At 67.1% G+C, this 21,222-nt stretch overlaps 1 protein-coding gene and 3 non-coding genes across 5 annotated transcripts; 3 read left to right on the forward strand and 1 right to left on the reverse strand.

Annotated features, from left to right (window-relative positions):
* The first annotated feature begins 1,001 nt into the window (after positions 1-1,001).
* Positions 1,002-1,165, forward strand: LOC128152261 (U1 spliceosomal RNA). The gene has a single exon (XR_008238574.1). It is a non-coding gene; the product is annotated as a U1 spliceosomal RNA (small nuclear RNA).
* Positions 1,166-1,825: 660 nt separating this feature from the next.
* On the reverse strand, positions 1,826-1,989 carry LOC128152263 (U1 spliceosomal RNA). Its single transcript, XR_008238576.1, has one exon. It is a non-coding gene; the product is annotated as a U1 spliceosomal RNA (small nuclear RNA).
* A 4,079-nt stretch (positions 1,990-6,068) lies between these two features.
* Positions 6,069-6,232, forward strand: LOC128152264 (U1 spliceosomal RNA). The gene has a single exon (XR_008238578.1). It is a non-coding gene; the product is annotated as a U1 spliceosomal RNA (small nuclear RNA).
* Positions 6,233-6,612: 380 nt separating this feature from the next.
* On the forward strand, positions 6,613-21,209 carry CAD (carbamoyl-phosphate synthetase 2, aspartate transcarbamylase, and dihydroorotase). 2 transcript variants are annotated; one of them, XM_052809574.1, is made up of 45 exons: positions 6,613-6,797; positions 7,085-7,224; positions 8,349-8,478; positions 8,716-8,858; positions 8,981-9,122; positions 9,671-9,842; positions 9,922-10,107; positions 10,178-10,290; positions 10,417-10,562; positions 10,660-10,791; positions 11,054-11,287; positions 11,393-11,614; positions 12,013-12,201; positions 12,398-12,522; positions 12,626-12,759; positions 12,839-12,951; positions 13,055-13,305; positions 13,377-13,623; positions 13,739-13,837; positions 13,939-14,163; positions 14,248-14,430; positions 14,538-14,756; positions 14,854-15,021; positions 15,112-15,294; positions 15,375-15,479; positions 15,559-15,807; positions 16,041-16,122; positions 16,297-16,463; positions 16,595-16,759; positions 16,843-16,974; positions 17,073-17,274; positions 17,361-17,551; positions 17,620-17,760; positions 17,854-17,949; positions 18,029-18,173; positions 18,307-18,354; positions 18,852-18,896; positions 18,994-19,148; positions 19,276-19,350; positions 19,460-19,672; positions 19,917-20,042; positions 20,174-20,329; positions 20,407-20,508; positions 20,650-20,744; positions 21,082-21,209. In XM_052809574.1, the coding sequence occupies exons 1-45, from the start codon at positions 6,713-6,715 to the stop codon at positions 21,182-21,184; spliced, it is 6,774 nt and encodes a 2,257-aa protein (XP_052665534.1). In that variant the 5' UTR covers positions 6,613-6,712; the 3' UTR covers positions 21,185-21,209. The 2 variants fall into 2 exon arrangements, with proteins under 2 accessions (XP_052665534.1, XP_052665535.1); XM_052809575.1 differs by lacking the exon at positions 18,307-18,354.
* The last annotated feature ends 13 nt before the right edge of the window (positions 21,210-21,222 follow it).

Genomic DNA, 21,222 nt, shown 5'->3' on the forward strand with positions numbered 1-21,222 from the left:
ATTGGTGCTCATCCCAGCTCCTGGCAGGGATTCCTGTGGGCTGTCTGTGCCCCCCCCCCCCCCCAAGCCTGTCACTGCTAGTGCCCTGCATGTTCCCAGCTTGGAAGGGGGGAGCAGGGAAGAGAGGGCAGGGTACCCGTTATTCTGGCCTCTGACCAAGAAGGGGTCTTTTTATACACTGGTCTCACCTGTCGTTGCTGCTGTGTGCAGAGCCGAGGTCGGCAGGGGGGGGCCCTGTGTCCCCAGCCCCGCCCGGGAGCAGGGTGAGGAAGGCCAGGCACTAACGGGGCTCCAGGGCTAGCGCTGGGCTGTGGGCAGGGGCACAGCAGGTCCCTCTGCCTTCCCTACTTCCAGCCGTGCTGCCGGTCGCTGCCCCCCGGGTGCGTTAGGAGACGCGGACGGGGCCGGGGGGGCAGCAGCTCCCTCCCTCCCTCCCGGGTGATCCCGGCAACAGGCCCCCCCGCCGGGCCCGGGGAGCCCCGAGCCGAGGCCTTCCCATGGGGGGACAGGGCCGGCGACAGGCAGTACCCCGCTGTGCGGGGCTCTCGGCTCCGGCCGGGGCGGTGTGGCCCACGGCGAACGCAGGCCCCTGGTGCTCCACAGCCAGGGAACGGAGGATCCGCCGGGACGACGGCGACGAGGCCCACACTCGCCCCAGCATGGCCTCCCTCAACCCGCCGGGGGCCGCCAGGGGCGGGGCCATGCAGATCGCCCCGCTGCCAGCAGAGCCTCTCCGGGCCGCCAGGGGCGGAGCCTTTCGGGACGGGGGCGGGGACATGCAGATCAGGCACGGCGCGGGATGGCGGGACTTATCGCCGTTACACGAAGACGCCGGCCACGGGCGTCACAGGAGCTGCGTGGACGCCGCGTGGCGGGCAGATATGGTGTTTCGAGTGAATGGTGGGCGTGGGTGTGGGTGTGTCGTGGGCCTGTGGGCGCGCGTGTCCGTGTGTTGGGAGTAGGTGGTGGTGCGTGCGGCGTTGTCGGGCGGGAGAGGAGGCATACTTACCTGGCAGGGGAGACACCATGATCAGGCAGGTGGTTTTCCCAGGGCGAGGCTCATCCCCTGCACTCCGGGTGTGCTGACCCCTGCGATTTCCCCAAATGCGGGAAACTCGACTGCATAATTTGTGGTAGTGGGGGACTGCGTTCGCGCTCTTCCCTGGCTTAGAGGTAGCAAAAACAGAACGAGAATCCCCGTGCAGCGGCTATGCTTTTCTTTTTCCACCACGGTCCTACTAGCGCTGGGCCCCGCCGGCGCCCGAACCGTTCAGCGCGCCGGAGGCCGAGCTCGGGGCTGGCCGCGCTCCGGTCTCCGTCTGCAGGGGCCTCTGCCGTCCGAGCTCCGCCCTTTCTCGCGGCCCCTGGGGATGGAGCTCGAGTCGGGGGATGAAATGACGGGACTGCTCTCGCTGCTGGCACCGGCGGGGCCGATGGGCATCCGGTGCGCGGAAAGGCCCCGCCGTGGGACCTGGGGACCCGGCGCAAGCAGCCGCGCTGGAGCCATAGCGTCAGGAAGCGGACGGGATGCTCGTGGGCAGGGAAATACCTTGTTCTGACCATTACCGCCGAATTCCGATCGCGGCTTTGAAAGCCACGGAAAATCCCCAGCTCCTGCGGGAACCGCTGCGCCGCGGCCTGGCCTCCGCTGCCCTCCCCGTTCCTGCTCCGCCCACCGCCGAGATACCGGGGAGTCGCGGGTCTTGCCCTACCTCCTCCGGACAAGTGCCCTGCGTTGAACGTCTTAACGCTGCGTCTTCTCAGCTTTGTGAGACCACAGCCCCTATGAGATTCCTAATGTTCACTATTTTTGCCACTTCTAAGCCAGGGGAGAGCGCGAACGCAGTCCCCCACTACCACAAATTATGCAGTCGAGTTTCCCGCATTTGGGGAAATCGCAGGGGTCAGCACACCCGGAGTGCAGGGGATGAGCCTCGCCCTGGGAAAACCACCTGCCTGATCATGGTGTCTCCCATGCCAGGTAAGTATGCCTCCTCTCCCGCCCGACAACGCCGCACGCACCACCACCTACTCCCAACACACGGACACGCGCGCCCACAGGCCCACGACACACCCACACCCACGCCCACCATTCACTCGAAACACCATATCTGCCCGCCACGCGGCGTCCACGCAGCTCCTGTGACGCCCGTGGCCGGCGTCTTCGTGTAACGGCTATAAGTCCCGCCATCCCGCGCCGTGCCTGATCTGCATGTCCCCGCCCCGTCCCGAAAGGCTCCGCCCCTGGCGGCCCGGAGAGGCTCTGCTGGCGGCGGGGCGATCTGCATGGCCCCGCCCACAGCCCGGCCGGGCTCCTTCCAGGGTCGGAACTTCCAAACGCGGAAGACCCGGCAGAAGGGCGGGAAATGCGGAACCGGCGGGAAATGCGGAACTGGCGCGGAACGGCCGCCGTGTCCAGGAATTTGCACCTGCCGGAGCCGAGCAGCAGAGCCAGCGTTGCCGAGGAAGGGGGACTTTTGAGGGACAAGCGCCGTTTCCCCCGAACGCGGCACCGGGGGAAACGTCCATCCCTGAGGCTCCTGCCCCTGGACCGTCAGGCACGTCCGTGGCCGGGCAGGACGGCGCAGGGTCAGCCGCTCCGACTGGTGGTGGCACGAGGGGTCCTGGTGTCCAAGTACACGCGGACACATCCCTGACCCGCAGAGAGAGAGGATCTCTGGCTCTTTCCTCCCCAGGGAGCTGGGTCCCTTCTAGGGACCTTAAAAGCCTCTGCCCTTGAGAATTATGACGATCCAGGCAGAGGGATGCGATGGGGACAGGTTCAGTGCCATCCTGCAGCACGCCCAACCCCTTGAACTGAAGCACTGAAGGCAGCTGGGGTGGGCAAGGGGCCGGAGGGGACCCAGCCGGGACAGCTGACCCCAGGGGTATTGCACACTGTGTGCTGTCCTGCTCAGGGATAAAAGGGTAGGATGGGATAGGGTAGGGTCCCCTTCCCAGCTGGAAGGGACCCACAAGGATCATCTGGCCCAACTGCCTGACCACTTCAGGGCTGACCAAAAGTTAAAGCACGTTGTTAAGGGCATTGCCCAAATGCCTCTTAAACCCTGACAGGCTTGGGGCATTGACCACCTCTTCAGGAAGCCTGTTCCGGGGTTTGAACACCCTCTCGGTAAAGAAATGCTTCCTCACGTCAAGTCTGAACCTCCCCCGATGCAGCTTTGAACCATTCCCAGGCGTCCTGTCCCTGGATCCCAGGGAGAAGAGCTCAGCACCTCCCTCTCCACGTCCCCTCCTCAGGAAGCTGCAGAGAGGTCGCCCCTCAGCCTCCTTCTCTCCAAACCAGACCAACCCAGAGTCCTCGGCCGCTCCTCAGAGGACATGCCTTCCAGCCCCATCACCAGCATCGCTGCCCTCCTCTTGGAGGCGTTCGAGGACCTGAACAGCCTTCTCAAACGGTGGGGCCCAGCACTGCACACAGTACTCGAGGTGAGGCCGCACCAGGGCTGAATTCAGCGGGACAATCCCCTCTCTTGGATCCCCTCTCTTGGCCGCTGCTCACGCTGTCTTTGATGCCCCCCGGGATGCGGTTTGCCCTCTGGGCTGCCAGGGCACACTGCCGGCTCCTGTTGAGCTGCTGCTGACCAGCACCGCCAGGTCCCTTTCTGCAGGGCTGCTCTCCAGCCACTCCTCTCCCAGTTTAGGCTTGTGCCTGGATTACTCCGTCCCCGGTACAGAATCTGGCATTTGTTCTTGCTCAGTTTCATGCTGTTGATGATTTCCCAATGCTCCAAGCTATCTAGAGGCCTCTGCAAGGCCTCTTGTCCCTCGAGAGAGTCAGCAGCACCTTCCAGTTTGGTGTCTGTCGTGGTTTAACCCCAGCCAGCAACTAAACACCACACAGCCGCTCACTCACTCCCCCCCCCCAGTGGGATGGGTACAGCAGCACTGTACCAGCTACTAGGAAGACAGTTAACTCTATCCCAGCTGAAACCAGGACAGTATCATCAGTGAACTTGCTAATGGGGCATTCAACTCCTGGATCCAGATCATTGATAAATGTATTGAACAGAACTGGCCCTAGGATTGAGCCCTGAGGAACACTGCTGGTGACTGGTCACCAGCCCGCTGTAGCCCCATTCGCTGCGGCCCTTTGAGCCCTGCCGTCCAGCCCGTGCTTCACCCAGCGCACCGTGAACCCGCTCATCCCACAGCTGGACAGCTTGTCCAGACAGATGCTGGGAGGGACAGTATCAAAAGCCTTACTGAAATCCAGAAGAACTACCTCCATCGCCTTCCCTTCATCCCCTGGGTGGGTGACCTTATTGTAGAAGGATATCAAATTAGTTCAACAGGACTTTCCCTTCAGGAACCCATGCCAACCATGCCTGACAATTGCATTGTTCTTTAAAAGCCTTGCCATAGGGCCCAGGATGATCTTCCCCGTAATTTTTCCAGGAACTGAGGTTAGACTAAGGTCTGTGTTTTCCTGATCTTCCCTCATGCCCTTCTTGTCAATTGGAATAGCACTGGCCAGCTTCCAGTCAGCAGGGACCTCCCCAGACCGCCCAGACCTTTGGTAGCTGACCGAGGGGATCCTGCCCAAACCTCCACCAGCTCCTTCAGCCCTCTGGGGCGAATCTCACCAGGCCCCATGGACTTGTGAACTTGTTCAGCTGATACAGCTGGTCCCTGACAATTTCCATGTCCACAAATGGAAAGTCACTGCTCCCGCAGCCGTGCTCGTCCGACTCAGGGGACCAGGCAGCCCCAGGTCTATCACTATTATTAAAGGCTGAGGCACAAAAAGCATCAGATGCCTCTGCCTTTTCTTCATCCCTGTTAGTCAGATGACCACCTTTAGCGTCGGTCCAGCACTTTCCTTAGACCTCCTCTTGCTATTAATGCACTTAAAGAAGCCCTCCCCGTCTGACACAGCACCAGCCAGCGTCAACTCCAGCTGAGCTTTGGCCGGTCGTGTTTTCTCCCTACATGTGTGAACCATGGCTCTGTAACCCTCCCAACAAGCCTGACCTTGCCTCCAGAGATGGGCCCGTGTCTTCTTCCTCCCGAGCTCCACAAGGAGGTCCCCGGTCAGCCCAGCTGGTCCCCTGCTTGACCTGGGACTCCCTGGGACTGCCACTCCCGGGCTTTTCAAGGCAGCTCCCAAAAAGTGCCCTGCTCCCAGAGAGCCCTGCAACCTCGCAGGCAGATTCCCCGGGGACGCTGCTCAGGGGCTCCCCAAGCAGCTTGAGGTTTGCTCTACTGAAGCCCTGGGCAGCCGCTCTGGGGTCCTTTGTCTCCTCACTCCCGAAGCGCGAAACCTGATCATTTTGGGGTCCCTGTGGCCCCGACAGCACCCCCCGCGCCCTCCCCGTCTCCCCAAGCCCTTCTCAGCACACGGTGGGGGCCGGGAGGGCCGTTCCCACCGGCTCCCGGGACGCTTCTCACCGGGACTCATCATCACCAGAGCCACAACCGGGACTTCCCCGAGCCGCTCGTCACAGCTGCCGCGGGAGGGGGGTGGGTGCTGCGGGTGGCGCCGTTCCGGCCTCCCGGCGGCGGCGAGGCGAGCCGCGGTTCCCGCGGAGCCCCGTTGCCCGGAGACCGGAGCGGCTCTCGGTCCGGGCCGGCCGCTGGCAGGGCGGCGGGGGGCAGCAGCCCCAAGCAGCAGCGCAGCGGGAGCGAAGACGCTGCGGGCAGGGGATAGCAGTCAGCGTGCTGCCCGTTATTTACCGCTACCGGTGTTGGAGATGGCGCGGAGGGCCCGCCCCCGCCCCGCTCCTCCGGGCACCGCCGCGTCCCGCCCCGCCCCGCCCCGCCCGCCGGCAGAGCCTCTCCGGGCCGCCAGGGGCGGAGCCTTTCGGGACGGGGGCGGGGACATGCAGATCAGGCACGGCGCGGGATGGCGGGACTTATAGCCGTTACACGAAGACGCCGGCCACGGGCGTCACAGGAGCTGCGTGGACGCCGCGTGGCGGGCAGATATGGTGTTTCGAGTGAATGGTGGGCGTGGGTGTGGGTGTGTCGTGGGCCTGTGGGCGCGCGTGTCCGTGTGTTGGGAGTAGGTGGTGGTGCGTGCGGCGTTGTCGGGCGGGAGAGGAGGCATACTTACCTGGCATGGGAGACACCATGATCAGGCAGGTGGTTTTCCCAGGGCGAGGCTCATCCCCTGCACTCCGGGTGTGCTGACCCCTGCGATTTCCCCAAATGCGGGAAACTCGACTGCATAATTTGTGGTAGTGGGGGACTGCGTTCGCGCTCTCCCCTGGCTTAGAGGTAGCAAAAACAGAACGAGAATCCCCGTGCAGCGGCTATGCTTTTCTTTTTCCACCACGGTCCTACTAGCGCTGGGCCCCGCCGGCGCCCGAACCGTTCAGCGCGCCGGAGGCCGAGCTCGGGGCTGGCCGCGCTCCGGTCTCCGTCTGCAGGGGCCTCTGCCGTCCGAGCTCCGCCCTTCCCCCGCGGCCCCGCTTTCGGACCCCGGGTCGCTGCAGGCGACGGAGCCGCCGCGCCCTCTCCCCGCCCGCCGCTGCGCCGCGGCGCCCCCGCCCGCCGGGCGGCCGGTGAACCAGGTGTGCTGCGGCGGAGCCGCCGCGTGTCGCCCCGCCGTCGCCCTACCCCGCCCCGCCGCGGGGGCTGGCCCGGCCCGGCCCCGCCCCGGATCCTCCCGCCGCCGTCGCCGCCGCTGCGCTGCATGCGCCTCGCTCGGTAGCCGCCGCGGAGCCGCCGGAGCGCACGTGGAGCCGCCATGGGCTGCCTGGTGCTGCAGGACGGGTCGGTGCTGCGCGGCCGCCCCTTCGGGGCCGCCGGGGCCGCCGCCGCCGGTGAAGTCGGTGAGTGCGGCCGGGCGGGGCCGGACCGGGAGCAGGTCCGGGACGGCGGCGGATGTCGGGGGGCGGCCCGAGCCCGGCGAGCGTCGCCGGCAGGGGAGGGGCCCGGTACGGGGACCCCCCGCTCTGCTCGGCGCCCTGCCGTGGGACAGGAGCGGGGGCTGACTCGGGGCGCTGGCAGCGGGGGGGTTTCGGCCGCGCCCGGGGCTCGGATGCCTCTGCCGGCGGGACGCGGGGCGGCCGGGACGTTCCGTGCCAGCCGTCCCCAGCCCCTCTCCCTGCGCTCGCAGTCTTCCAGACCGGCATGGTGGGCTACCCCGAGGCCCTCACCGACCCCTCCTACAAGGCGCAGATCCTGGTGCTCACCTACCCGCTCGTCGGAAACTACGGGGTCCCCCGGGACGAGACCGACCCCTTCGGCCTCAGCAGGGTGAGGGGGGGGCCAGGCAACGGTGCGTGGGGCAGCGTGTCCCTGCAGCGGGTGGAACTGCCCGAGGCAGCCGCCCGGCGCGTGGCAGGGCGGGACGGCGCAGGGTGCCAGGGCGGGGGAGCGCCGGTCACCGGGGCGGCACGCGGCGGCGGGCGGAGGTTTGACCCCGGAGCCAGCAGCGGGGCCCAGGGTGTTCCAGCCTGCCGTGCTGCCGGGAGGGGACCGGGGCTGGGCGGGGTGGGGGGGGAGACCCCCGTGCAGTGGGATCGGGGTGTCCTCGAAGCACACGGGGAGCGGAGCCGTGTGTCTGTCCTCGCCGGGGCTCTGTTGCAGGACGGGGGTCCCAGCTGCCTGCTCAAGGCCCCAGACCCCTCCCAGCCCTGCAGCCTCCATGCTGCCTGTCCCAGGGCCACCCCTGCCTCCGGGGCAGAGTCCAGGCCCCGCTGCGGCAGTGCTGTCGGGCCTCCCCGTGCTGACCCTTGGGGGTCTGTCCTGCCCAGCCCTGTCCCACGCTGGCAGGCCAGGAGCCCCCGGCCCAGCACTTGCTGTCAGCAGCCCTCTCTGGGCAGGGGGCGTGTGGGTCCCTGTTGTGGCCCCCGCAGGCCCTGCTCCTGGGAACCAGAGCCCCAGTCCCGTGGGACAGGACGCGCTGGCATGTTTGGGGCTCCCCGGCGAGGCTGTGGCTGGAGGGAGCGGTGCTTTCCCGTGTGCCGGTTTGTGTTGCGGCCGTGCCGAGCTTGAGGGGTCCTGTGGCATGGGCTGTGCTGGCCCCTGGGCAGGGGGCTGCGGTCCAGAAGCCCTGGGGGCCTGGGCACCCCATCCTGGGGCTCCCAGAGCGAGGGGCTCACCTGGACCAAGCCTCAACCTCACAGAGCTGGGTGTGGGGTGGGCTGAGGTGGGGGCAGTGACAGCCTGACATGCCATGTGGGGTGGCAGTGGGAGCTGGTCCTGTGCCCCGTGGGCCAGGGATGGGGTCCCTGTCCCATGGGGCTCCCCCAGCCCTGGGCTGTAGCCGCCCTACCATGCCCCATGGGGATGACCAGGCCGGGCACCTGAGGGGCACACAGGTCTTCTCCTGGGCTGGTGATCCCATGCCCGGCCATGCTCACCCCCTGCCTCCCCAGTGGTTCGAGTCCAGCAAGATCCACGTGGCTGCGCTGGTGGTGGGCGAGTGCTCGGAGACCCCCAGCCACTGGAGTGCGTCCCGCTCCCTTGACCAGTGGCTGAAGGAGCAGAACATCCCCGGGCTGGAAGGTGGGACTGGGGAGACCATGGGGTCGGGTGTGGGCTGGGAGCTGGGGGTGGCTGTGTGGCAGATGGGGGCTGGAGCCAAGGGGCAGTATGTTCTGGACCAGACCTGTCTCTGTGCTGGGATTTGCCCCCATGGGGTTGACCCGGTGTTGGCGGTTGGGGGTGATAATGTTGCTGGGGCACAGGGTCCTGCTCAGGGTGGAACAGGGCTGTGGGGTCATGTCTCGTGGCTGTCCGCAGGGGTGGATACTCGGGCCCTAACGAAGAAGATCCGTGAGAAGGGGACACTGCTGGGGAAGCTGGTGCCGGATGGGACCCCTGAGAAGAGCCTCGCCTTTGAAGACCCCAACAAGCGGCACCTGGTACAGGAGGTGTCGCTGAAGGTGGGGCTGGGGGCATGGGTGGGGATGGCGGGGGGGGCAGCTGGGGCTGCAGAGTTCCTTGCTGTGGAGCGCGGGCCCTAGGCTGGGGGGGCCAGGGCAATCCATGCTCACCCCTCCCGCAGACACCCTGCATGTTCAACCCCGGTGGGTCACTGCGCATCACAGCGGTTGACTGCGGCCTCAAGTACAACCAGGTGCGGTGCCTGTGCGAGCGGGGGGCGGCCGTCACTGTGGTACCCTGGGACCATCCACTGGACACTGCAGGTGGGGTGGCAGCAGCCGGGGACATCCCAGGGCCCTGCCGAGGGGTGGGGAGACAGGGTCTGGAGCAGGGGCCGTCTCCTTGTCCGGTGCTGGGGGAAGTGGGGAGCCATGTCCTGCTCTGTGCCATGGGGTCGGGGAGCCTTGATGTCATCCTTCCTGGAGGCTTTGGGGCTCGGGGCCCTTGGTGTGACACTACAGGGATGGGGGGAGCATGGGCTCGGGGTGCCTTGCTGTGATTGGGATGGGGGGGCTCTGGACCGTGGTGTCAGGGTGCCCTAATGTGACACTGCATGGGGGGCTATGGGGTGGGCTGTGGGACTGGGGGGCCCTTGCTGCCACCGGGATGGGCGTTATGGGGTCAGATCACCTCAGTGTGACCCTGCTGGGGTGTCAGGGGGCCTGGGGGCTCAGGGTGCCTCGCTGCTAGGCTGCTGGTAGCTGGGGGGCCCTGCCGTGCCCCTGTGGGGCCTTGGGGAGGCCGGGGGGCCCCGCTGTGACCTTTGGGGGCTGGGGGGCCCCACTCTGACCCTGCTGCTCTCTTGACACAGACTTTGATGGGCTGTTCATCAGCAACGGCCCCGGGGACCCGCAGCTCTGCCAGGAGACAGTGTCCAACCTGCGACGGGTGCTGGACGCACCCCAGCCTAAACCCATCTTTGGGATCTGCCTGGGGCACCAGCTGCTCTCCCTGGCCCTCGGCGCCCGCACCTACAAGATGAAGTGAGTGGGGGTCTGGGGTCTGGGTCACTGCGGGGTCCCAGCTGCCTGGGGCTGCCTGACGCCCGTCCTGCTGCCCCAGGTATGGGAACCGTGGGCACAACCAGCCATGCCTGCATGAGGACACACGGCGCTGCTTCATCACGGCGCAGAACCACGGCTTTGCAGTGGAGGCGGGCAGCCTGCCACCTGGCTGGGCCCCGCTCTTCACCAACGCCAACGATGGCTCTAACGAGGGCCTTGTCCATGAGCACAAGCCCTTTTTCAGGTGGGTGTGGGGCTGTGGCTAGGGGGGCCAGGGGGGCATGGGGCCGTGCCCTGCCTGACCCCCTCCGCAGCGTCCAGTTTCACCCTGAGCACCGTGCCGGCCCCACGGACCTGGAGGGGCTCTTCGACGTCTTCATGGAGGTGGTGCGGGACCTGCGGAGCGGAGACGGCAGTGCCCGGACAGGTGGGTGCGGGGCAGGAAGGGGCGGATGGGGCTGTGGGACCGGGACCGTGTGTGGGGCTGTGGGGCCAGGGCTGTGTGCAGGGGTGCATGTGGCCCCGGTTCCAGTGTGTCCCATCCCTCCACCAGTGCGGGAGCGCCTGCAGGACTGGCTGAGCTATGATGAGGTGCCGGTGGGGGGTCGGGATGCGGCCCGGCCCCGCAAGGTGCTGATCCTGGGCTCCGGTGGCCTCTCCATTGGGCAGGCAGGCGAGTTTGACTACTCCGGCTCGCAGGTGAGAGCCCACCCCTGGGACGTGGGGGGCAGTGGGGGTCCCTGGGGGGGGGTGGGGACCCAGGGCCGTCTGCCATGACCCCTCTGCTCCCTCTAAGGCCATCAAAGCACTGAAGGAGGAGAACATCCAGACGGTGCTGATCAACCCCAACATCGCCACGGTGCAGACCTCCAAGGGGCTGGCAGACAAGGTCTACTTCCTCCCCATCACCCCGGAGTATGTCACCCAGGTGAGCACCCCGGGGTGCCAGCTGGGAGGGGGTGGTTTGGGAGGCACAGGGCTGGGAGGGCTGGGGGCTGTCTGGAGGGTAAGAGGGTGCCTGGGGGGCTGCCTGGGGGACTGTGGGGTGGTGGAGGGGCTGATACATGGGGGGCTGGGGGATGGTGGAGGGGTGCTGGGGGGGGCAGCACAGGCGCGGTGGCAGCTGGAGGGTGAGGGCGCATTCTGCAGAGCCGCCGTGGGTCCCTGCCCCACTGCCCTGTGCCCCCCAGGTGATCCGGAACGAGCGCCCCGATGGGGTGCTGCTGACCTTCGGGGGGCAGACGGCCCTCAACTGCGGCGTGGAGCTCACCAAGGCAGGCGTGCTGGAGCGGTACCACGTGCGGGTGCTGGGCACTCCTGTCGCTTCCATCGAGATGACGGAGGATCGCAAGGTCTTCGTGGAGAAGATGGAGGAGATCGGGGAGCACGTGGCACCGAGTGAGGCCGCTGCCTCCCTGGAGCAGGTCTGGGAGTGGGATGGGGGGTGGTTGTGGGGCAGGACGAGGGGGCAGCTCCCGGGCAGGGTGCTGTCCTCCCTGCTCCCATCGTGACCCTGTTGCTCTCAACAGGCGCAGGCAGCGGCAGAGTCACTGGGGTACCCAGTGCTGGTGCGCTCTGCCTATGCCCTCGGGGGTCTGGGCTCCGGCTTCGCCAACAACCGGGAGGAACTGGTGGCACTGGTGAGCCAGGCCTTCACGCACACCTCCCAGGTCCTGGTGGACAAGTCCCTGAAGGGCTGGAAGGAGATCGAGTATGAGGTGGTGCGGGACGCTTACAACAACTGTGTCACGGTATGGGATGGGGGAGGCCCCCCCGGGCCTGCTGGGGGGGAATTGATGGAGGAGTTGGGTGCTGGGCGGGGCGTGGGGTCAGGGGGTCCTGCTGGACCCTGTCCCCAGGGAGGGCTCCCCAGCCCCTCCTGTGGTGCCGGCACGGCTGCTGTGTGCCAGCAGGAGCTGTGCCCCTTGACGCCTTATGCTGGGTGGGGGCTGCAACATGTGGCGTGTCCCAGGAGCTCGTGTTCAAGCCCTGGCTGTGCAGGGAAGCCCCCATCGGTCCCCAGGGCAATGGAGGAGGTGGTGGGAGCCAGGAGGGACCCGCCTGGGGCAGCAGCAGCCAGAACCCTATGCAGGCAGCGCGTGGGGTGGTCAGGAGCCTGGCAGCCTGCAGTGATCCCCCCTGCTGCCAGGTGTGCAACATGGAGAACCTGGACCCACTGGGGATCCACACGGGCGAGTCCATCGTGGTGGCACCCAGCCAGACCCTTAACGACACCGAGTACTTCATGCTGCGGCGCACGGCTGTGAAGGTGGTGCAGCACCTGGGCATTGTGGGCGAGTGCAACATCCAGTTTGCCCTGAACCCCGAGTCGGAGCAGGTGAGCGCTGCCCTTCCCCAGCCTGGCTGCCCTCATGTTTGGCCCCCGTCGCTATTTGTGCCCTCCACATGCTAGCAGCCCTCCGGTGCCAGCCGAGCACCAGGCCCCAGGGAGCCGCATGGCTGGCACCTGGCCTCATGCCATGGGGGCCACGTCCCGTGCCACCCCACTAACCCTGCCTGCCTGCTGCCTGCAGTACTACATCATTGAGGTGAACGCCCGGCTCTCCCGCAGCTCGGCCCTGGCCAGCAAGGCCACCGGCTACCCCCTGGCCTATGTGGCTGCAAAGCTGGCCCTGGGCATCCCCCTGCCCCTCCTCAGGTAACAGCACTGCTGCAGTGCGGGACGGGGTGCTGCCCCAGCCAGCTTCACACCCCCCCACTTTGGGACAGCCCTGGCCGCTGACCCCCTGTCCTCTCCCCAGGAACTCTGTCACCAACTCCACCACAGCCAACTTTGAGCCCAGCCTGGACTACTGCGTGGTGAAGATTCCGCGCTGGGACCTCAGCAAGTTCCTGCGCGTCAGCACCAAGATTGGCAGCTCCATGAAGAGCGTGGGTGAGCGTGGGGTGGGCAGGCAGCACAGGTGGGCAGCGTGGCGGGCGCGGTGTCTGGCCGCTCATGGTCCCATCCGCAGGGGAGGTTATGGCCATTGGGAGGAACTTCGAGGAGGCTTTCCAGAAGGCGCTGAGGATGGTGGATGAGAACTGCGTGGGCTTTGACCACACTGTGAAGCTGGCCTCAGATGTGGTGAGCGCCGGGGCATGGAAGGGTCTGGGGCTAGAGCGCAGTCCTGGGGAGGAGGCAGCTGTCTGCCCCCCACCTGGCCCCACTCAACCCCCTGGCCCGGCAGGAGCTAGAGACACCGACGGACAAGCGGATCTTTGTGCTGGCGGCCGCGCTGCGGGACGGCTACTCCATTGAGCGGCTCTACAAGCTGACCAAGATCGACCGCTGGTTCCTGCACAAGATGAAGAACATCACAGACCATGCGGTGCTGCTGGAGTCCTACCGTGAGGAGCAGAGCACCATGCCGCCCGCTGTGCTCAAACGGGCCAAGCAGCTTGGCTTCTCTGACAAGCAGGTGGCCCTGGCCGTGCTCAGGTAATGTGGGGAGGGGGCGGCCCCACTCTGTGCCCTGGCCTGCATCCTGGCGCTCACCTTGCCCCTCACAGCACCGAGCTAGCTGTGCGGAAGATGCGGCGTGACCTGAAGATCCTGCCGGTGGTGAAGCAGATTGACACCGTGGCAGCGGAATGGCCGGCCCAAACCAACTACCTGTACCTGACCTACAATGGCACCGAGCACGACCTGGCCTTCCGTGAGCCCCATGTCATGGTCATCGGCTCTGGCGTCTACCGCATTGGCAGCAGTGTCGAGTTCGACTGGTGCGCTGTTGGCTGCATCCAGGAGCTCCGCAAGGTTGGCTAGACCCTGGCACCCTGCGGGGTCGGTTGGTCGGGCATCCCTGGTCAGAGGATGGAGCTGGGGAGGAGTGGGGGCCTCTTGGCCTCACCTCATCCCACTCCCCTGGCAGATGGGCTTCAAGACGATCATGGTGAACTACAACCCCGAGACAGTGAGCACTGACTATGACATGTGCGACCGCCTCTACTTCGATGAGATCTCCTTTGAGGTGAGTGGGACTGGAGACCTTGCCCACTGTGGGGCTGAGGCAGGGTGAGGGCTGCCGTGGCCCCTGTCCCAGCCATCCCCCTGCCCCACACAATGCCGCAGGTGGTGATGGACATCTACGAGCTGGAGAATCCCGAGGGTGTGATCCTGTCCATGGGTGGGCAGCTGCCCAACAACATCGCCATGGCCCTGCACCGGCAGCAGTGCCGCATCCTGGGCACCTCCCCGGAGGCTATCGACTCAGCCGAGAACCGCTTCAAGTTCTCCCGCCTGCTTGACTCCATCGGCATCAGCCAGCCCCTCTGGAAGGAGCTCTCTGACATGGAGGTGGGGGGCCAATGAGGGTGATGGGGCTGCCCCGGGGGGGACCAGCCCTCAGCAAGTCCCCTGAGGGTGCCATCTCTCCCGCAGTCGGCCAAGCACTTCTGCTGCAAGGTGGGGTACCCCTGCGTCGTGCGCCCCTCCTACGTGCTGAGCGGCGCTGCCATGAACGTGGCCTACTCGGATAGTGACCTGGAGAAGTTCCTGAGCAATGCCGTGGCCGTGTCCAAGGAGCAGCCCGTCGTCATCTCCAAGTTCATCCAGGAGGCCAAGGTCCATCCAGGAGGCTGCTCCAGCCCCCGGGCACCCCTGCTCCCTACAAGAGCCCAGTCCCCTGCCCTGGTGCTGGCACCGGGCTGTGACTGTATTCCTGCTCACAGGAGATCGATGTGGATGCGGTGGCCTGCGATGGTGTGGTAGTGGCCATCGCCATCTCAGAGCACGTGGAGAACGCCGGGGTGCACTCGGGTGATGCCACGCTGGTGACGCCACCCCAGGACATCACCCCTAAGACACTGGAGCGCATCAAGGCCATCGTCCACGCCGTTGGGCAGGAGCTGCAGGTCACGGGGCCCTTCAACCTGCAGCTCATCGCCAAGGTACCTCAGCCGGGGGGGCTGCACCAGCTGGTGTGGTGCCATGTGGGAGGATACCCTTCAGGCCAACACGAGCTTCATGCTGTCCCCTCTTCCCCAGGATGACCAGCTGAAGGTGATCGAGTGCAACGTCCGGGTCTCCCGCTCCTTTCCATTTGTCTCCAAGACCCTGGGGGTTGACCTGGTGGCTCTGGCTAGCCAAGTGATCATGGGAGAGGACGTGGAGCCTGTGGGTCTAATGACGGGCACAGGCATCGTTGGTGTCAAGGTGAGTGGGGGCTGCAGGGGCTGGGCTGGGGCACATGGCTGGGCTGGGGTGCGTGGCTGGTCAGCCTTTGAGACCCCCCCCTGCCCCCAGGTGCCCCAGTTCTCCTTCTCACGCCTGGCGGGCGCTGATGTGGTGCTGGGTGTGGAGATGACCAGCACGGGCGAGGTGGCCTGCTTCGGGGAGAACCGCTGTGAGGCTTACCTGAAGGCCATGCTCAGCACCGGCTTCAAGATCCCCAAGAAGAACATCCTGCTGACCATCGGCAGCTACAAGGTGCGTGGGGCCAGGGTGGGGGCTGGGGCGGGGGCCGGGCCCCCCCCTCCACCCTCTGACTGTCCCCGGGGTCGTTGCAGAACAAGAGTGAGCTGCTGCCCACGGTGCGGACCCTGGAGAGCCTTGGCTACAAGCTGTATGCCAGCCTCGGCACCGCCGACTTCTACACTGAGCACGGCATCAAGGTTGGGGCCGGGGGGCCAGCAGGGGCTGGGGGCACTCTCGGGGGAGGCATGGGGCCCTGATGGGTGTCACTGCTGGCAGGTGATGGCCGTGGACTGGCACTTCGAGGAGGCAGATGGCAGCGAGGCCGGTGCCCGGGAGACCCAGCGGAGCATCCTGGACTACCTGGCCGAGAACCACTTTGAGATGGTCATCAACCTCTCAATGCGCAACTCGGGGGGCCGCCGTCTCTCCTCCTTTGTCACCAAGGGGTACCGCACCCGGCGCCTGGCCGTCGACTACTCCGTGCCGCTCATCATCGACATCAAGTGCACTAAGCTCTTTGTGGAGGTGGGCTGGCGTGCGTGGGGTGTGGGTGCAGGTGAAGGGAGCAAAGTAGGGGCTGGGGTAGGAAAGTCCTGTCGTGGATACTGTGGGGCAGGCGCCGTACATGGGTATTGTTGTGGGAGGGTCGTTTTTGGGGTGCCACTCAGGCAGACGTCCTCATCCTGGCCCCGTTCCTGAGCCCTGGCCCCATGCGCCCCTGCAAGATGGGTCCTGCCTCATGGCTGCTGTCTCTGCAGGCTCTGGGCCAGATTGGGGCAGCCCCCCCGCTGAAGATGCACGTGGACTGCATGACATCCCAGAAACTCATCCGTCTGCCAGGTAGGGAGTGCTGGGGCCTCCCAGGGTGCAGCACGGAGCCGAGGCAGTGCCGGAGGCCAGGCTGGCCACATCCGAGGGCACCGTGGGGAAAGGAGACATTTCCCTGCGCTGCCAGGGTGTCTGGTGTTCCCCGTGGCCGGGGGCTGCCTGTGCTGACACTGCCCCGCTCCCCAGGCCTGATCGACGTCCATGTCCACCTCCGCGAGCCGGGCGGCACTCACAAGGAGGACTTTGCATCCGGCACGGCAGCCGCCCTGGCTGGGGGTGTCACCATGGTGTGCGCCATGCCCAACACCAACCCTGCCGTCACCGACGCCACCTCCTTTGCCCTGGCGCAGAAGGTGAGGGGCTGCCACTGCCCAGCCCAACGGTCACGTCCCCTCCCTGGGCACTGCGGTGCCAGCTGCGGTGTGCCCGCTGCTCGCGGGAGGGCTGGCCCCAGCCTGGCACCCACCGCCTCTCACCCCTGCAGCTGGCCGAGGCTGGGGCCCGCTGTGACTTCGCCCTTTTCCTGGGGGCTTCCTCGGAGAACACCGGCTCGCTGGGCCCCCTGGCCGGGGCGGCTGCCGGGCTTAAGATGTACCTGAACGACACCTTCTCCAGCCTGCGGATGGACGACGTGTCGCTGTGGATGGAGGTGAGCCGCTGTGGGCAGGGGCTGACGCGGGGCCGGAGCTGGCTCCTGGCGCCAGTGCCCACCAGCCCCGTACCCGCCCCTAGCACTTCGAGCAGTGGCCGCGGCACCTGCCCGTCGTGGCGCACGCGGAGCGGCAGACAGTGGCCGCTGTCCTGATGGTGGCCCAGCTGTACCAGCGCCCCGTGCACATCTGCCATGTGGCCCGCAGGGAGGAGGTGAGCAGCAGGGCACAGGGACATGGTGGGGGGACTGCGGGCCCCAGCAATGGGGCGCAGGGCTGTTTGGGGGCCCCCCCTCACTGCGGCTCCTCCAGATTGTCCTCATCAAGGCAGCCAAGCAGAAAGGGATCCCGGTGACGTGCGAGGTAGCCCCACACCACCTCTTCTTGTGCCGGGATGACCTGGGTCGCCTTGGGGAGGGCCGAGCAGCCGTGCGGCCGGCGCTGGGCACCCGCCAGGATGTGGAGGCGCTCTGGGAGAACATGGACACCATCGACTGCTTCGCCACGGACCATGGTGAGCCCTGGGGGATGGCAGCTGCGGGGTGGAAGCACGGGCTGGGGGCAGCAGCGGGTCCCACAGTAACCAGCCCTGTCCTGCAGCCCCCCACACGCTGGAGGAGAAGCAGGGGCAGGAGCCGCCCCCCGGCTACCCCGGCCTGGAGACAATGCTGCCACTGCTGCTGACGGCCGTCTCGGAGGGGCGGCTCACCGTGGAGGACATCGTCCAGCGCCTCTATGAGAACCCCCGCAAGATCTTCGGGCTGCCGGCGCAGGAGGACACCTACGTGGAGGTGGGTCCCCGCCCACCCAGCCCAGATCCGGCCCCAGCCCTGCTGCCTCTGACCCGCTGTCCTGGCAGGTGGACCTGGAGCATGAGTGGATCATCCCCAGCCGCACGGCCTTCTCCAAGGCCCGCTGGACGCCCTTCGAGGGCATGAAGGTGAAGGGGACGGTGCGGAGGGTGGTCCTGCGTGGGGAGGTCGCCTACATCGATGGGCAGGTAAGGCCCTGGGTACCCTTCCCCCTGTATCTAGGGGTCCCCTCCCAGCACTGGGGTCCCCCAGCACTGATGCCATCGCCCCCATGGCTGCAGGTGCTGGTGCCCCCCGGCTACGGGCAGGACGTGAAGAAATGGCCCTCGGGAGCTGTGCTGGCGCCACACGCAGCCCCCACCAAGGAGAGCACGAAGGTACCGGGGCGCATGGGGCTGGCAGGGTGGGGGTCCTTGCCCTGCCCTGCCCTGGCTTCAGCTCGGCCTCTCATTGCAGACCCCTGAGCGGCCCCGGCATGTCGTGGCAGCCGGCGAGATGCTGCGTGGCCGAGCGTCCAGCCCCCGCCGGGCCGGCCCTGCGGGCGAGGGACGCTTCCACCTCCCGCCCCGCATCCACCGGGCCTCCGACCCTGGGCTGCCAGGTAGGGGGGCGGGTGGCATGGCGTGGCGGAGCGCGGCGGGCGGGCGGCAGGGCAGTGAGCGTGCCGCCCCAGGGCCGGGTCTGGGGCCGCAGCTGGGCGGCCCCGCTGACGCCGGCCCTTGTGTCCCGTTCAGCGTTCCGGAGGCTGGGAGCCGTGCACCGCCCGGGCACCCGAGGCACTGGTAATGTCGGGGGGGGACTCACTCAGACAATGAGACGCGGCCGTACTAATGGCACTAACCGCAGCCGATGAGTGCATCCCCTCCCCCAGGTGCCACGCTGGCCTCGGGCTGCCCGCGCTGCCCCGGCACGGGCCCCTTTCTGCACCGTGTGATGGGGCTGGGCACCATGGGACAGGGCATGGCTGTGCCTGCCTGCTCCCCTCCCGCCCCAGCCTGCGCGGCACCTCGGGGACCCCTCGCCTGCCAGTGTGATTTGGGTTGCGTCCGATCGGGTTTTGTGGGGCGCATGGGGAGAGGGGCACAACACCGCGCTGGGGCTTGGCCCACCCTGTCTCTGGGTGGCTATGGCCCTGGTGTTGGGCCCCGTGGTGCTTTCGCCCGGTGCCGCCAAATGCCGGGAGGGCTGTGCCACACCGGCCGCACCCTGGGAGAGCGGGGCCCAGGGTGCCGCAGCTGCCTGCACCCTCTAACGCCGCTGCTCCCCTCTCCCACCCCAGCTGAGGACGCCCGTGAAAAGGCCGGCAGGAAGGCAGTGGAAGCAGGTGAGTGCTACGGGGGTCCAGGGGCCCACGGCGGGCGGGCTGGGTTACGCGGCACCACTCCTGCAGGCTGACTGACTGGCTGCTCTTGGTGCTGCAGATCCAGCTGTGATCCAGGACAGCTACTTCTACCCGCCGGGCACTCTCCCACGCCAGGCATCCCCCCAGGGCGCACCCCACTTCCAGACCTCCCCGCTGCTGCACCCCCTCGTTGGCCAGCATGTCCTCTCTGTCCAGCACTTCTCCAAGGAGCAGGTGCCTGGGCTGGCAGTGGGTGCTGGGGCTGTGGGCACCCAGATGATTACGGGGGGTGCGGTGACTCGTGCGCCTCAGCCAAGTCCTGGTGCCGTGCATGCCCCGGCTGAGCCGCCTCTCCCCGCAGATGTCGCATCTGTTCAACGTGGCACACACCCTGCGCATGCTGGTGCAGAAGGAGCGGAGCCTGGACATCCTCAAGGTGAGCTGGGCATGGGGCAGCTGCCTGGCACCCCGCGTGTGGCCGTGGGAGCCCTGTGCCAGGCACGAGTGCCCCTGGGCTCCCCAAGGTGACAGTGTGGCCTCCGCAGGGCAAGGTGATGGCATCTATGTTCTACGAGGCGAGCACGCGGACCAGCAGCTCCTTTGCGGCAGCCATGAGCCGGCTGGGTGGCTCCGTCCTGTCCTTCTCGGAGGCCACCTCATCAGTGCAGAAGGGCGAGTCACTGGCCGACTCCGTGCAGACCATGTGCTGCTATGCCGACGTGCTGGTGCTGCGGCACCCCCAGCCCGGCGCTGTTGAGGTGAGAGGAGTTGGCGGGGCCGTCTCCTGCCTGTGGCGGGGCTGGGGGGTGGCTGCGTCCCACCCTGAAGGTGTCGGGGGTTGCTGCTGCGATGGCCGGGATGATGACCTGTGCTATGGGGCAGGGCCGTGTTCCCCAGCAGGGCAGGCTGGGCAGGTGTCAAGAGCAGGAGCCAGGTCCTGCCCCCGGGGGGGCTGGTGGGGGCTGTGGTCCTGCCTGTGCTCAGCCCTGCCTGTGCACCCAGCTGGCTGCCAAGCACTGTCGCAAGCCCGTGATCAATGCCGGGGATGGGGTGGGGGAGCACCCCACGCAGGCGCTGCTGGACATCTTCACTATCCGTGAGGAGCTGGGCACCGTCAATGGCATGACGGTAAGGCACTGGGGGCTGGGGGGGGCCACGGCCACCCCTACCACGGTGCTGTGGGGCTGAATGGCCTTGTCTGGGGCCGGGGGGGCCGTTGGGGTCCCACAGCACTGTGTCAGGCCGACTGCTCTCCCCAGATCACCATGGTGGGCGACCTGAAGCACGGGCGTACGGTGCACTCCCTGGCCCGCCTGCTCACCCAGTACCGCGTCAACCTGCGCTACGTGACCCCACCCGGCCTCCGCATGCCCCCCGACATCACCAGCTTCGTGGCCTCCAAGGGCATCAAGCAGGTGAGCAGGCAGGGTGAGGCGGCCAGGGCCCCCCATCGTTGTCCCCCCCCCCGGCCCCGCTGACATTGTCTCCCCAGGAGGAGTTTGGGAGCATTGAGGAGGCGCTGCCGGACACCGACGTGCTCTACATGACCCGCATCCAGAAGGAGCGCTTCCGTCTGGCCGAGGAGTACGAGGCTGTGAGTAGGGGGTGGCGGGAGGGGACCCCGGGTCTTGCCCCGGTGTGGGGGCAGCAGCCTCCTGCTCTCCGCGGGGTGAGAGCTGCCCTGCCCGGAGCTCAGGGCTCTGTGTTACCCCCTGCCCCCCCCCGCCCCCCGCAGTGCTTCGGGCAGTTCATCCTCACACCCCACATCATGACCCGGGCCAAGGAGAAGATGGTGGTGATGCACCCCCTGCCCCGTGTCAATGAGATCAGGTGGGGATGGGGGGGTGGGATGGGGGGGCTGCAGGTTTGGGGAGGGGGCCAGAGGGTGTGCGTGGGGGTGTCTCAGGGTGCTGGGGGGTCTGCAGTGTGCTGGGTGGGGTTCAGGGGCAGGGGTCCCTCATTCCCCACGGAGGGGGGCATCTGTCATTCCCTGGGGAGGGCGGTCTGTGCCCCACGGTGGGGGGTCTGGGGGTCTGTGCCCCACGGGGGGGAGTCTGTGCCCCACGGGGGGGGAGGATGTCTGTGCTGGGGGTCCCTGCTGGGCTCTCGGGGGGGGGGGTGTCGGGGCTCCCGGGGGCGGTGCCCGCGGCTGACGTCGCTTCCGCAGCGTGGAGGTGGACTCGGACCCGCGCGCCGCGTACTTCCGGCAGGCGGAGAACGGGATGTACATGCGGATGGCGCTGCTGGCCACCGTCCTGGGCCGCTACTGAGCCAATAAACCGCGTCACTCTGCCGCGCCCGGGCGTCA

This window comes from Harpia harpyja, chromosome 15 (genome assembly GCF_026419915.1).
Source record: "Harpia harpyja isolate bHarHar1 chromosome 15, bHarHar1 primary haplotype, whole genome shotgun sequence".
Lineage (NCBI taxonomy): Eukaryota > Metazoa > Chordata > Aves > Accipitriformes > Accipitridae > Harpia > Harpia harpyja.

Coding starts and splice junctions, on each gene's coding strand:
- CAD (XM_052809574.1), top strand. CDS start 6,713: ATGGGCTGCCTGGTGCTGCAGGACGGGTCGGTGCTGCGCGGCCGCCCC. Junction 10,291..10,416: donor AGACGGCAGTGCCCGGACAG/GTGGGTGCGGGG, acceptor TCCCTCCACCAG/TGCGGGAGCGCCTGCAGGAC. Junction 12,760..12,838: donor CAGCTCCATGAAGAGCGTGG/GTGAGCGTGGGG, acceptor TCCCATCCGCAG/GGGAGGTTATGGCCATTGGG.